Below are 15,571 nucleotides of genomic sequence, written 5' to 3'. Positions count from 1 at the left end.
GCTTTGCAGTGGCGTGGCGGTGATTAGTGGTGGAGTGACTTGTGCGGCCGGCTAAGCGACGAACGGATGCCAAGAACGATCAAGCACGAGTGCTGGTGCTGCGTGGCGAATCTCGATGGAACACTGATGGCGGTGTTCTGTGACTGACGGTGGCTGTCGGCCTAGCTTTTATACGCACTCCGCCACGCTTCCGACCTGCACGCGGCGGTCGCCCAGAAGAAGGTTCAGGCGGTTCAAGTGGTTCAAGCCGTCGCGCCGTGCCTGATGACAATGCGATGACGCGGGACTACCTTGGACGGGACGTCAGTGCGCTCCGACGCGAGTGATCGAACTTCCCCTGCTTTGTCTCTGGGGCGGCCGCGGGTTCCTTCACGTCGGTGCCCTTCCGTGTCGGTATCCCTGCTACTGCGCAGCAGGCAGCTGCTGCCGTGTGGTCTCGCGCCGCCCGATCTCGTGTCGTCTTCGTCGCCAAAACGCGATACGGGCACGCGGGGATGCGCGCCTTGTTTTGCGGGCGAAACCCTCGGCACTGCTGCGGGTCGGCCGTGCCCTGTGTGCACTATGCACACACCAACACACACGCACACACAATCGCGATCGTGTTGCCTTGTCGACCGTACGAACAAGCGTGCCTCACCTGCAGCCGAACTGTGTGCGCCAGTGTCAGTGATCTACGACAGTGTAGCGACACATAACCGCCGCGACGGCGCTACATAGTGATGATTACGATGGACAATTACCTCATAGTGCCGAGCGGAAAGTGAGAGTGCCTTGGACGGCATCTCCCAAGCAGCCGCAGCAGCGTAGTTGCCCTTGGTTCTACTAACACACATCGGTGGATCGCGCCGCACGCTTCCTCCCGGTGCGCCCTGCTGATGTGATCGTAGTGGCTGTTTGCGCTTGCATTCGCTCGCACCGCCCCGATAAGGCCTGCTAAAGCGAGAGAGACGGGGAGAGCATAACGGAGAGCAATCTCCTCCGCGGCGGGGCAACCGCCATTTGCGCCGGCTGATGGTAGTGGTGACAATGGAGACTGATTTTGGCTGCACAAACCGTCACGATCCGTCATCGCCAGCAGCCCGCGATCGGCATTGTATGCGTTCGCTGTTCCATTTGTTTGTTTATTTTCCGCCACTGGTTTCACTCGACTCGCGACTTCGGCCGCTTTTGGGGAGGAGAGCAAGGGAGCATGGGGACAGAGTAGCCCTTTCGGCATGCAAATCACGAATGGCAGCCAACTGGTGCATTGGTGCAACGGAGGGCGCGGTGGCTTTTCTCGTGGGCCTGCCAGCCACCATGAGCCACGCTAAAGGGCATGCTTATCGTATCGCCTACCGGTGATCGTTTCCCGCCAAGGGCTCCCCGAGCTGGAGGCCGGGCTATGGAGAAATTTTTAATTGCTGTTTTGCGTTTTTAAAAAGCCGTTTCAATTCAATTACCCCCGAAATAATAACTGGAGCAGCGCGCAAGTGCGTCGCAGCAGCACGATGTTTGACCTTCGGGAAGCGCTGTTGTTTGTCGTTTGTGAATAAACCATTTAAATGCTGTCAACAAGCTACTTTTTACATATTTTACTCATCTGACTCATAATTGAATGCAGCTATACTTCCGCAACCATACTATCACCTTGACAGCATCTGAGTTATACGACCATTGGCTACTGTGATTCACCCAGAAGAGTTTTATTGGATGTTTCCGTCTGCACACGATTCGTTCTCTTCATCTTATCCACTGGGAAATTCCCCAAATCGATTGGTGTTCTTTTCCTGCCTTCAACTAGTTTTTGACTCAATGCCGTCCGTAACACTATCGCGGCCACTATTTCGTAACAGCGTTCTCCGCTTCCTACCCTGGCATTAAAACGGGTCCACACCGGGCGCGCTCAGATCGCCAGCTATTGGAAAAACCTTGCCGAGCCGTGACCCTGACCTATCTTTTCCCAGAAGCACTACCCGAATGTACCACAAACCAATGTTTTGTTAAAACAACGAATCCTACCACCGAATCAAGCCGGGAACGATTATACAATCGAGCTCGAGGCAAGGTTTCGTTTGCCCTTGCTTGCACATTGCATGATATGAAGCGCATACAGCATGCAGCATAACGGCGCAGTGCTATGTAACGTGCGTTGATCAATATTTCACGCGATTATGTCACAATCGTTTCTCCGTGGAAGTGAACTTGTGAATGCACAATGTTATTCAATACGTTTTATCTGGGGTGCTATTCTTCACCCGGACAAGGTGAACATGTGTATCGACTTTTTCTAGGTTCTTCGTAGTATAGTGAAGAGTAATGAACATAACGAGCCCCATTGATGTGCTAGATGTTCGACATTGATATTCTTTTTCAATGTAGAACTCTGTACGGTTGTTAAAGATTTTTCTTTATCGGACAATCTTACCCTCACCAGCAAACAAACCCTGTTTCAGGCTAATTATGCAATTTTGGTATTTTTGTAACATTCATTCAATAAATATGATGCGCACATGTTTTTAATGTTATGAATGGGTATTATATACCGACAGTTGTCACACTGCGGGGTGTGTCAATCACTATTTCTCGAATTTATAAAAATGATTTAAAAGTTGTTCAAATAATTAACATTTTTGAATTTGTAGAATTTTATAATTTAAAAAAAAAATAGTCCAATCCTAATTTTTTACGACCAAAACCTAAATATTCAATAGGATTTGGTGTTTGAAAACCTGCCCCAATTTGTCATAGGGCCTTGAGTCCTGAATATTGAATGTGTAAGTACATCATATTCAAGCTTTCAAAGTAATACAATAATAAAATTGTTAAGCAGGGTCTCATTAATAAAATTTTCATTTTTTATAGTTTTTCATAGAAGTGCCGAATGAAGTTAGGGAAAATGTTTTACTCTATTTCCTTTAGTTATTAAACTAAAACCGCTTACCGAGGAAAATAACATAATATTATTTATATCACCCATATTTTGATGTTACTTTTCATTAATTCTATGCCTTAAATGCAGAAAGAAGTTAAATGTTTGTATATTTAAATAATTAAAGACATTTCTGTACTATGAAAAATTAAATATTTATGTTCTACAAATAATTGAAAATTGAATGAATTGAAATTTTTTTTGTGAAATTAAGTCATAAAATATTATCAAGGTTGGTACATAAATTATTTTAAAAAAAAATCATTTCAAACCACTATAATATACGAACTGGGTAAGTGAAAATAATATGCAAGTTCATATTGGTAACATTATCATATTGAAAAGCTATTTTCTTTATGCTAAAATCGTTTGTGGTCAATTAGAATGGTTAAAGTTAAGTTAAAAATTCAATCAAATAAATCATATACACGTTTAAAGATCTCTCAATACACGACCTACCCTTGGCTTTGCTTCAAAAATACCACGACACAATAGCATTTCAGTGTAACATCAACCACACCATGGCAACCCCCATGTTACAGTGATCTGTATGGCCGATATCCCGCGTTGAACTTGAACAGTAGCGATCCCCCGTCGTTCCACCCTTAGGTAAGCGCTTACGCGCATTTCTCACATTAGGAAATGCAGATGGCGGTGACATTCAACCTGGCTTAGTGTTTTGCGAACCTTGAGACCGCATCCATATCGTGGCCCTCGCGCGGAACGAAACTCCGAATCGGCAGAATTGCGTTCGTGGGTGCGCACCTTCGCGAAGTTCAAGGATACCGGTGGCCTTTACAAGCGTTTTAGTGTTAATGCACGCCGACGCGGTGACTCAGCCGGCCCATCAACCGCCTCACAGGCAATTGGCCGCGAACGGTGGGCGATTCTTGAGAAGAGGATAGTGCTGGAATGGTGGATACGGACGAGGCAAACCCACAGCTTCCTTGCCAGGCTTCTGCACGGGTTCGGCGGTTCCTTGCTGCAAACTAGATCTAGTTCAGTGGATCATAACCAACACGAGGGGTAATTACTTGTAAACATCTTTGAAAGAAGCAACATGTTGTAACAAGCATGAAAAATGATACTCACACGCGATCGGACCATTAACCGCACCTTGGTATGGCGCAATTTTATTAACGATATCTGCAGGTTATGTAATACCACCGTTAGCAACATTTTTTTATGTTGATCTTCCAATAGACAAAATGAAATGTAATTTAATTTGTGTAAGGTGGGTAAAACATAATATTTCGTAACATGAATAATGGATATAAATATGAATTCCTTAACCTAGACTTCGTTGCAGCGAAAATATAAATTGATTTGGTCGGTTAGTGAACTTTAAAACACACATTTTGGGTTCAGATAAGTAACGAATCGGGTTGTCGTACAAATTCATAGACACAACGGGGTTCAAGTTCACCCAACCATTCAACTCCACACACACGCACGCATCAGGGCTATGAAACATATTACTCGAGGTGAGTCTTAAAAGTGGTATATTTTTTATCGCGCTCCATCTTCAAGCAAAACGGCAAAAAAATCATACGAAGGTAAAACCAAACAGCAATCGATGCTCAAACAAACCATCAAATATTGGTTATGACAAAAGCTCCCAAGATAATGGAACACCCTGCAGAATGCGGGTGCGGTGAGCCGTATGAGTTTGTCAATTTTTAACACCTCGTTAAAACCCGATTTCCACCTTGCTTCCGTCGGTGTAAGACAAACAGCGTCCGTGGTCAAGTACGTTGACAGAAGCGAGATCGACGGGCAGAGCGAAGGTGAGTGAAATATGTCATCGGAAGTCCTCCGGCGAGAGCTTTCACCCTTAAAGCCGGGAGGATGCGTCGAGGTTTCATCAGCATTCAAGTTAATTCCCATCAGTCAGCGAAGATCGTGTGCTGAAGATCGTTTTGTTGAAGAGTTGCGCAGCTAGTTCAAAACCAAGCATGTTTGTTTCAGGTACGTTAGGAGTTTGATTTTGTTCTGTTTGTCATTGGCATGTACACGCGTCCCTAGTGTTGAAGTTAATCCATGAGATGAACCGATTGACCCGGGCGTAGATGCCGGGAAATTTGGGCTGCGCACAGCCGAAACCCCACGAGACGACGCCCGCGATCATGAACCGGTTCGCGTCCGGATCGAACACATGCATCGGTCCGCCACTGTCGCCTTGGCACGAGTCCTTGCCTCCCTCGGGAATACCGGCACACATCATGCGATCGTTGATCTGGAACCGGAAGTACTGCGTCTGGTTGTGGCACTGCTCGTTGGCCAGGATCGGCACGTGCACTTCCTGCAGCCGCACCGGGAACGTGCCTTCGCCCGTCTTGCCCCACCCTGTCACGATGCCCTGCAACGAAGTAAACAGCATCGATCAGCGTCGTGAGTCGAATTTCGTCGTCGGTGAAAGCGGAGCACGGTTGCGCCACCTTCCCCTTCGCGCTGCCTGGCTGACCTCATAACCGGCGTATGTTTTGCCTTCCGGCGGGAGACACACCGGAACGATGGTTTCGCCCAGCGGAACCGGTTCACTCAGCTTCAGCAGTGCGACGTCGTTGGTGATGAAGAGCAGCACGTTCAGGAACCAGTTGGTCATGATGTAGGACACCTTCCGCTCGAAAGAGTCCTCCTTCGGGAGTGTGCGATCGTGCAGCAGGAACTTCACCCGGAAGCGCGACCGATCACTCCCGAATACGCAGTGTGCCGCCGTCAGGACGTATCGATCGTTGATCAGCGATCCTCCACAGATGAACCGGCTGTTATAGTACAGCGCCACCATCCACGGGTAGCCACCACTTTCCGCCTCATGCCCGCCAACGATCTTTGAGTTGTTGCTCTGCACACCGCACGCTGTGGATCGAAAATGGAACAATCGCGTTTAGCACTTCCGGCTTCACACTCCGATAGGACTCTCGAACTCACAGCATCGAGGACAATTCCTAGGGGCCGCCCGGTAGGCGAACACGCTAAAAACTGGCATGCCGAAAATGGTGGTTATCCACGTCCACACGCCACTGTTCAGTAGTGGCGCCTTGCCAACGAACCCATTCGGATCGATCAGGAGGCTTTCGTTCCACGCCAACCGCCCCGGAATGGTCAGATTCTCACTCGCACTGCTCCATGCTGTAGCCACCTCACTCGAACTTCCTTCGGCCGTCGTGAGTGCTGACCTCCAGCATGTCAAAATCACCAAAACAACCGTTGCGCGCAACATCGAAGCGGACACCAGTAGCGGAACGGTTTTGAACTTGAACTAAAAGTCCTCGCACGTCGACTGCGATCGCACTGGTCACTGGGGATCGTCTTCAGCCCATCGTATTCAACACTTTCTCTCCCATTTCTCCTGTCCGCGAGCTGCACGATCGCCATCTTTTTCGTGCGTGTCGTTCCCTCTCAACCAAGCCAGGTGTCAGCAGTCTTATTTACCTTAGCGGGAGGTGCATTTCTTCGACTGAATTATCCCGTTTCCTGTACTTGAGTACTTGCGAACGAAAAACCCATCAGTTTAACGTTTTCTCCAACTGGCACGAACCCGCCCGCAACACAAGGATCAGGCGAAGCTTAGTATCCAGCACAAAACTTTCTAGTACAATTAGAGAAAGACCAGGTTCTTCATGTAGTCGCACTATGGCGTTTACATCAATCGACTTAACATAGGTTGTGACACACATTGGGAAATAGAAGAGTGACCGTGTAGTCAGGTTATGATAATCAGTCACACGATCACCATTAACAGCTCCACGTTGCGACGCTTTCCAGGAAGCTAAATCACACAGACCCGGCTTTACATCACTGCGACGCGTTGAGGTTAAGATCGATAGCTCACGTGTCTTTTGTGACCATAAATTAACAATCATGAAAGTGAAAGCTTAGACGCGTCTATCACATGCGTGGTATTTTGGAATCCCATCGATGTCAATGCTAGGGCAGAGCGGTTCGTGAGCTGTTTATTGAAGAAATAACGGTGTGGGTTCGAATCTCAACCGAAACCGGAGTTTTTAAATGCAATTTAAAAACTTTTTGGCTTGTTGGAAATTGTAATTACAAAACATAATTAAAGTATGAACTCTTAATGTTTGCTTCGCAAATACTTTAGTAAAGATACATTGTGGGTAACTTAAAAAATCGCAATAAGAAAGACAATTTTAACAATAATAAATTTTATTCAGATGTACGTACTCGACTTTGAACTATATTACCTCAGCTCTCCCTGCAAACATACACAATAATATCGAATCTGCTGGACACAACGATCATATACACTTGTGGAAAGTAATTTATTTTCAGATCAACTTAATTGCTAATAACCGAGCAACATAGTAAATCAGTTGTGGCAGAATCGCCCTAATGTAGTACAAATCCAATCTAAGTTGAGTGCTATGGAAGGAATGCCTTTCACAGCAAATTTTTTAAATGACCCACTAGTTTGTGAACAGCACCGACCGTCAGCAAATGTCTACCTCATCTTCGTTTATGATAATTGAACGTAATAAGCTGCTCGGAAACGGAAAGGGTTAGTAAATCACAAAGCGTTTCCCGTGCAGCGTTCGCTTTTTGTTTTCCCTTTTTCCAAGCTGAAGCTATCATGATTTATTGGCCATTCGTGCCAAACCGGGTCGGAGCCACAGGGCACTGCTATCAGCTTCCCGCGCTGCTCTGAATCGAAACGACGACCTGATGGTGATTGCAATTCACAGGTGCTATGTGCGAATTGCTGTTTGTTGCTAGACGCTACGCAATGGCCCGCTCACATGTACATGCGTCTTTCGTGTTCGCCTTGATCCAGGATAGGTACCGCGTGATCCGCGTGTAGACGCCGGGATAGTTAGGTCGCCCGCATCCCTCGCCCCACGATACGATACCGACGATCTCCCGAAAATTACTATCACCCACACTTAGCGGTCCGCCACTGTCACCCTGAAACGGAGGAAGGGTTACCGTCGATCGATTTCGACCATACACGTCCGCTCTTACCTGACACGCGTCGTGTCCTCCGCCGGCGTAACCCGCGCAAAGCATGTTATCGGTTATGCGCGACGCCCGGTAGTTGGACTTCCGGCACTGCATGTTGGTGATGATCGGCACGACGGCCTTTTGCAAGCCCTGCGAGAGGCTGCCATTGCTCAGCTTGCCCCAACCGATGACGGTTCCATTGTGCCCTGCGAAGCTACGTCCCGGGCCCGGCAGACACACTGGGATGAAGTTCACGCCTGTCTCGACCGGTTGCTGCAGCTTCACCAGCGCAATGTCATTGTTGAATGTGTCCAGACTGAACCGCTCGTGGCCGTACAGCTTCGCGATCGACCGAGTAAGCATCTCGTTGTGCTCGACGTCGTACAGCCTGGCCAGCAGTTGGTACGGCGTAAAGCTCTGAACGCAGTGCGCCGCCGTGAGGATGTAACGATCGTTGATCAGCGATCCGCCGCAATAGAACGCACCTCGGTAGAGCAACATCGCCACCCAGGGATGTTCCTTCACGTCGGCCGCATCTCCTCCGACGATCCGCGAACTCGTCTTTCCCCTGCCGCAGGCTAAAAATGGATGGCAGAATTACGCATACCAGATTTTGGAATACAGGAACGAACAGTCCCTCCGAGATTCTTACAACATTGGGCACATTCATGTGGCGGTTGCTTCGTTGTGGTGCTGACAGGGGTATCACTTGCCAGGGTCGGAGGTCGATAGCTTAACACCGAGGATAGCCAAGCAAGCAGCGGGTTCTTGACGCGTAGCCGGTTATCACCAATCGGACTCAGCGTTACCGGCGTTACGTAGATGTCATAGTTGATGCGGTTGTGCTCCTCCTCCTCCTCGTGCTGGCGGGACGAACAGAAATGAGTCAGAACCAATCAGAGTCACTATCAGTTGCCAGGTGGCAGCCTTAAGAAAAACTCACACCAAGCACCATTCGGCACCGGCAGAACACAACAGTCCAAAGCACCACCGTTACCAGCTTCATTCTGCTGCTCCTTCGGCTGGAAATGACCGATCATCCAAAAATTGGACGTTCCTGCGACGCTCACTACTTCCGCATCCTCGCACGACGCGACACTGCTGCTCACTGGCAATGGTTTTGACTGCGCGAGCGCATACAAACGTCGTCGGCCGGCGTGTCGGTGTGGTGGCTCGTATCGCACACAGCCACACCGCGTGCGTTCGCGGGGGAGGCTTTGTTCCGTGTGGCGCGAGGGAAGCACCGAGGGAAAAAAAACCCGCCTCGCACCGAAAAGCCCCAAACTCCGGGCAGAGAGCGCGGGCACTTACACGAGACCTTGGGTGGGGTGTTAAAATGACCGATAATAAATAAACGGGGCACGGGCGGTGATGGCAAGCGCTGACAAAAATAATTAAAGAAAGCACCCCTCGCCCCTCCTCACCCACACTCCTTTCTTGGCCAACACTTTCTCGTTCTCGCACACACCACTCCACCGGCCGGCCGTCCACCGTTCGTGCCGATCTTGGGCCCGATCACACTCACGTCCTTCAGGTGACAGTTCACGTACCGTTAAGTCGCTACCACCGTCCCGTTGTCTGCGCCATCGTCTTGCCTGCGCACAAAAGACCGAACAATGGCGCCCGCCGCGCTGAATCTGGTGAAAGCGTATCAGAATGAAAGAGCGTGGCTGCGCAACAGTGTGCGGAGCGCAGGATGAAAGTATTATCGTGGCGTCCATGTGTGTATGTGTGTGTGCGAATGAAAAGAAATGGTGCAAACGAACCACACATATGATGGCGGTTTAAATCAACAATTTAGTTATTTTTTACTGTCGAAAAAGCCCATTCCATGACGCGCGTCGGAATATGCTTTCAATTTTAACACCATCGTTCACAGGGTGACACTTGCAATCCGTGATGGTGACCAAGATGGTAAGCTTTCTCTGGATTTGCCGAATGATCGTTTTTAGGCCCAGGAAGCCAATCAAAGTGTAGAGTTTATGAACAAAAGGAACTTTATTTATATTTTACTTTATTTTAATTTGCGCCAACAAGTACTCTCTAGAAGCGAGTTATTTTCACGATCTGTAAACTCATTTCACTTTCTATAATTCCCAAGCTGGATTCCTACAATGTTCGCATAATTAGCATTCGTGCTTAAAATGTGTTAATTTAAACTCCTGTACAGAAATAGAAGGGTCATTTGGTCATCATTTTTATCATTAACAAGTGAAACATTTGTTTTTCGTTATTTTAAAGATTTGGTAAAAGAGTAAATGAGGCCCCGGCCGCCATGTTTTCGATCGTGGCTACACCTCTTGTGGACGTTTAAACTGAATGTATGCAATTGGTGATACATTAATTCGTTAAATTCAACCTACGAGTATTTGAACCGTAGTGTGTACCGTTAATTTCGGCTACGCAATCATCCTAGAGGGTGCGGTATGAGGGGGGCCCACGGGCCCCCCTTATTTCTCAAAACTATAACAAACTCTCTTTTTCGGTAGACCTAGCGCAGTCCGCTCGCTTCGCTCGCTGCGGGCGCGCCGCCGTTTCCAAATCATTTCTTCGGCTAAACTCATTGTTTCATGCTGTCCATCATGTGTGGTATAGTTTAGTTACTAGTAACTTACAGTAACTTAACATGTAAAAGTATATTAACCCGCATTCACCCTCCACTGTGTGATTAGTTTAAACCGTTATGTTCTTTTAAGCGAACCGTTAGCGATCAAATATTTGAAAAGTATTCATGCGTCGCGCTTTGCATAGCTTCAGGCGCTTAATGTGAACCAGCAGGAAGAGGAGAATCTAGCCCGGGGCCTCATTTACTCTTTTACCAAAGATTTTTACTACACAGCACATTTTTTTTTGGGTATTGATGAAAGGTAGAAAATTTGAAAAAAATTCAAATAGTTGAAATGCCTAGGGTAACAGATTAATGCAACTAATGGCAACCAAACTAAATTTTAAAAGAATACAAACACCTTTTCAAACAGAAGATAATAATAAACTAAGATGTATGTTAAGCTTTTCGATTGTAAAAGATCTTATTGGTCCTATGTGGACAAACACTTTTCTGCACACATTGTTGATAGATTTCCAAGGATCAATGATTCCTGCCTCTTTAGAAGTTCGCATATGATCAGTTATTTCAATTTTAACCTGGTCAGTAAATTGGACCAACTGATTGGACTTATTAACCTATATTGAATCTGCAAAGTAAACCCAGTATCAGTGTGGATTGGAAATTTTCTAGTCGTCTGTTTAGCTTCTATCAATGATGAAATTTGTCCACAGTTTTACTCAATATTAAGCTTTGGGTGGTTGATTTTGGAAGAAAGATAATACAACGAATAAACCATCAAAGAAAACAAGTGTGGGAATAAACATATTTTTCTTATAATCAAACAGTAACAGTTTAAGCAACAATGTCATAATTTGATCGAGGCTGGTATGAAGCTACTTAATTTTTTTTCTATTTAAACACAAGTGCACATATAAATTTACAAGCATTTTATGTTACAAAAATATTTTTGAAATGAAAAAGCTATAATTAAAAATTTTAAGAATATGAAGAGAATATGAAACAAAATACATACACAAAAAAAGAACGCTTGGTGCTGTGTACATACAGTACGACCAATGTGTGTGTGAAAACATATGCAAACATCGGTACGCTAATGAGCCTGGCACACGGTAAAGACAATAATTGTGTATTGCACGATATTCGCACTGTGCTGTTGTGGCTACTTATTGTTTGCTCTGCATTTTTCTTCCGTGCGCCCATTCTGTCGAGCGCTGATTGCGAAACCGTACAGGTTTAAGCCTAATCCGCGAAACGCGACAGACGGAAGCCGATAATTTATGCACCAGCTAGCGGTACATTTCTCCCGCCTACAGAACCGGTCAGCGGCGTCGGTCCACACATCTCGCAAAGCGATCCTCCTAGAGAAACACGCACCTTCGGCGATCTCTGCTGATCAGTGAGCTACCTGCTCGAAGGAACAGGGCCTGAACTGAGAAATGCAAACAAACAAACACCCAGGAACGGTACAGCTGGTCAGCCGCTAAACGCCACGATGGATGTAACAAGTTCAAGTCCACGACACCGAGTGAGCAGGCGCTTTCTGGGCCAATCCGCACTTCCGGGAGTCGCCGCTCGCTCGTCGATCTATCTAGCCTGGAATGTACAGCTCCAGCAGCAAGGGCACTTTCGAATGGAGCGCCTACCGAGCATCGGTCGACCGAGTGCCATCCGCGCGGTTTTGTAGGCACGCCGAGTCGGGTGCGCGCAGGTCGCGTGCTACGAGAACCACTCGACGGCGTTTAGTTGTGCACGATCTTGCGCCGCGACTAGAGCGATCTCCACACTGTATAGTGGTTGAGAGCAGGGCAGTTATATCTCGGTGGTTCCTGGGCACTGGGCAGCTTTCGTGGCGATCTCCGGACAAGGTCACGGCGACTTTCGACAGGTTTTCGGGCCACTCGGTGCTTGGTCAATTGATATGCAAAGTTTACGTTGACGTGCGACACATCAAAACCTCAAGTGCGAGCGACCAGAATCTTGAGCGCACGGTGGACAAAGCGTCGAAAGAAAGTCAGACGCGGTTAAAATCAGCGCGACTCCAGTGGCCGAAACCCAAATGACACGCTTCAACGCAGCGCACTGCAGCGGCACACGGCTGTTGATCCTGTTGGCGGTTGTGTGCTTGCTCACTGATACTGCCATTGCTGGCCGAGTAAGTTTCTTCAGGCTCGACGGGGCTGTCCATCCGAGCTGGCACTTTCCGGTCAGCTTGATTTCTTCGTGATGATCTTTCGCGCTCAGCTCGCGGACGTCGTCAGTGTGTATGCGTGTGCCAGTGTGTGTGTATGTGTGTGTGAAGATGAGAAGGAGTGCTAAAACGAAAAGAACGTATTCCGAGTTCAACAAACTCCAAAGAGTCCAATCCAGGGCGAAGTGGAAGGATTTCCTCGCTCTGACCGTTAAAGTGGACAAATCAAGCCCTAACAGGTTTTTCGAAGGCGAGGTGAAACGTGGACCAAGAATGAAGAAAGTATATGCCATGAACGTGAACTTCGAATTCAAATCGCATGCATTTTTTCTCACTGCTCGATGGCTTCACAATCGCTTTGACCTGGTTGTGAAACGATCAGGATGCGAGTTCAAATTATATGTTGGGTTCACATACTCATGATATAAAAATAAGTATACTACAATAAAAATAAAAAAAAACATATTCATCGAAGTATGATTGCTTTTCTGGAATATATTTGTTAAATCGAAATAAACAACAAAAATCGACTTCCTTTCTTATGGGGGCCATTTATTACTCAGTGATTTTTACAGTTCATGGTTTTTGCAGTTGCTTATTTTTCTAAATTTTGTTATTTCTTATTTATGATATTTCTTGCAAACTTACTGCTTTTATTGCATGAAAAAGGTTCTCTTTCTTTTTGCATAATTTAATCTTCAATTGATTAAGTAAGAATTATAACAAACATATGTACTTATTTTAGGATTATTATTAGAAACAAAAAAGATACACTTAGGAAACAACTCTCAGCGCCGTAAAATGTATTTACCTCGAAAATAAGGGATATTATCAATTTGTAACGATCAATTTGTAATAATTATTTAACCTATCCAGAAATAGTTTTAGAAAAAAGTTGCGCATTCATTATTATGATTTAGTGTACAGCTTGACTTTCTAAATCTATATCAAGAACGCAATTAAATGTTATAATTTGAGTTTAACTTAATACAATTGCGTAAAACATGCTATTATTGAACTGATTAGACTATCTTTCTTGAATTGCGTCATTCCTCATTCCGTGAAGGCGTGAAAAGAAGATATGCATGTCTGCAACATTGTAAGGTTTAGCTTAATTCAAACACGGAGGGATGCAAAAGATACATTTTAAAACTTATGTTTAAAACAAAAATAATTAATTAATTCTAAATTTTATTTTTTATACCCTCTGAATATCATCATGCGTTTTACGAAAAAAATTATAGAACTTCATTCAAATAAAAAAAAAAAGCATTGCTTGATGCTAATTGATAATGCTTAATAAACTATAATGGCATTTAAAATTATTTAAAATTATAATTACATTCGTCACTACGTACGCGCGTTATAACTAATATATTACACAAGCAAATGTGAGGTTAGTCTGGATTTATACCATCGAGAAAGGACTTGTCAAAAGAAATTAAAATAAAGTTATTGATTAATGAGATGGCTATTGCATGATAAATTACATACATAAATTGTGTTTAAAGCGCAACTATTTTTGCATTCTCTAATTATTTTTCACCAATTTATTTACTTTTAGATGGCAAAAGAAAAGGAAGCAGAAAAAGACACGACCCTGGTTCAATCAGAAAAAAATAACCCATTTATCGAGTGGCTAGCGGCTTTGATAGGCTCACCGACAACGCCTCCTCCGGCCAACCTAACAGCTCCCGACTCATGTCCTACATGCAGTAAGTGTAGCCACCGTTGATCCAAAGTCCTCCTCAACTCCACGATCCTAACCCGGAGTCAACAATCTCTCCCTGCGCAGAATGCGGCCGGACGAACAGTCTTATGCGCATCGTCGGCGGCCAGGAAACGATGGTCAATCAGTACCCCTGGATGGCGATGCTGCAGTACGGGGGCACGTTCTACTGCGGGGGTTCGCTGATCAGCGACCGACACGTCCTGACGGCGGCCCATTGCGTGCACGGGTTCAACGCGAACAAAATCAGCGTCGTGCTGATGGAGCACGATCGCCTCTCGACGTCCGAATCGATGACGGTCTCATCGAAGGTACTGCGCGTCATCGAACATGCCGGCTACAACTCGAACAACTACAATAGCGACATCGCCATCCTCCGACTCGACACCGTGATGTCCATCGACGACAACCTGCGTCCCGTGTGCCTGCCAACGCCAAAGAAGCCTTTCACCGGCAGCGACGTAAGTTACCCGCTTGCCACAACGTTTTCTCTCGGGAATCCCTCAACCTAATGTGCATCTCCGTCCTCCTCCGTAGGGTATTGTGACGGGCTGGGGCGCCACGTCGGAGAACGGGGCCATCTCGACGAACTTGCAGGAGGTCACGGTGCCCATCATGTCCAACGCCGACTGCCGTAAGACGGGCTACGGACCGACGCGCATCACCGACAACATGCTGTGCGCCGGCTACGCGGAGGGCAAGAAGGACTCGTGCCAGGGGGACAGTGGCGGGCCGCTGCACGTGATGAAGGAGGGCAGCGCGGACAACATCCATCAGCTCGCCGGCATCGTGTCGTGGGGGGAGGGTTGCGCCAAGCCCAACTATCCGGGCGTGTACACGAGGGTCAACCGGTTCGGTACGTGGATACGGTCCAACACCGTCGACGGGTGCTACTGCAGCGAGGAGTAGCCTTTTCGTTCCGTTCCTTCCTGGCTGTGCGCCTGCAGTTGTTCGACGAAATTTCTTCCTCAAATAAATTGTGAAATAAACATAAGCTACGCGATCATGAGGCCGATGACCTCAGGTGGGCCAAACCAGTTTCCAGTCGATGACTTGCTTTTCGAAAATCGGTGTCGGAAGCGGGAATGGCAGGTGGTTTCGCCAACATGGTGGATGCATGAAAATACCGTTGCTTGACTGACAGCTCCGTTGTTGGGCCGAAAAAGAGATGGCGAAGAGGAGCGGGATTAACTTTCTTCCTTCAGACGCGATATT

At 46.6% G+C, this 15,571-nt stretch overlaps 1 protein-coding gene across 1 annotated transcript; it reads left to right on the top strand.

Moving 5' to 3' along the window:
- The first annotated feature begins 9,769 nt into the window (after positions 1-9,769).
- Positions 9,770-15,265, top strand: LOC131285053 (trypsin-1-like). Its single transcript, XM_058313912.1, has 4 exons — positions 9,770-9,784; positions 14,192-14,342; positions 14,423-14,817; positions 14,894-15,265. Exons 1-4 carry the CDS (start codon positions 9,770-9,772, stop codon positions 15,263-15,265), a joined length of 933 nt encoding a protein of 310 aa, XP_058169895.1.
- Positions 15,266-15,571: the final 306 nt, after the last annotated feature.

The sequence above is a fragment of the Anopheles ziemanni genome, chromosome 3, assembly GCF_943734765.1.
Source record: "Anopheles ziemanni chromosome 3, idAnoZiCoDA_A2_x.2, whole genome shotgun sequence".
NCBI lineage: Eukaryota > Metazoa > Arthropoda > Insecta > Diptera > Culicidae > Anopheles > Anopheles ziemanni.
Note: the sequence above shows the minus strand (reverse complement) of the source record. Positions and strands in the feature narration are given on the sequence as shown.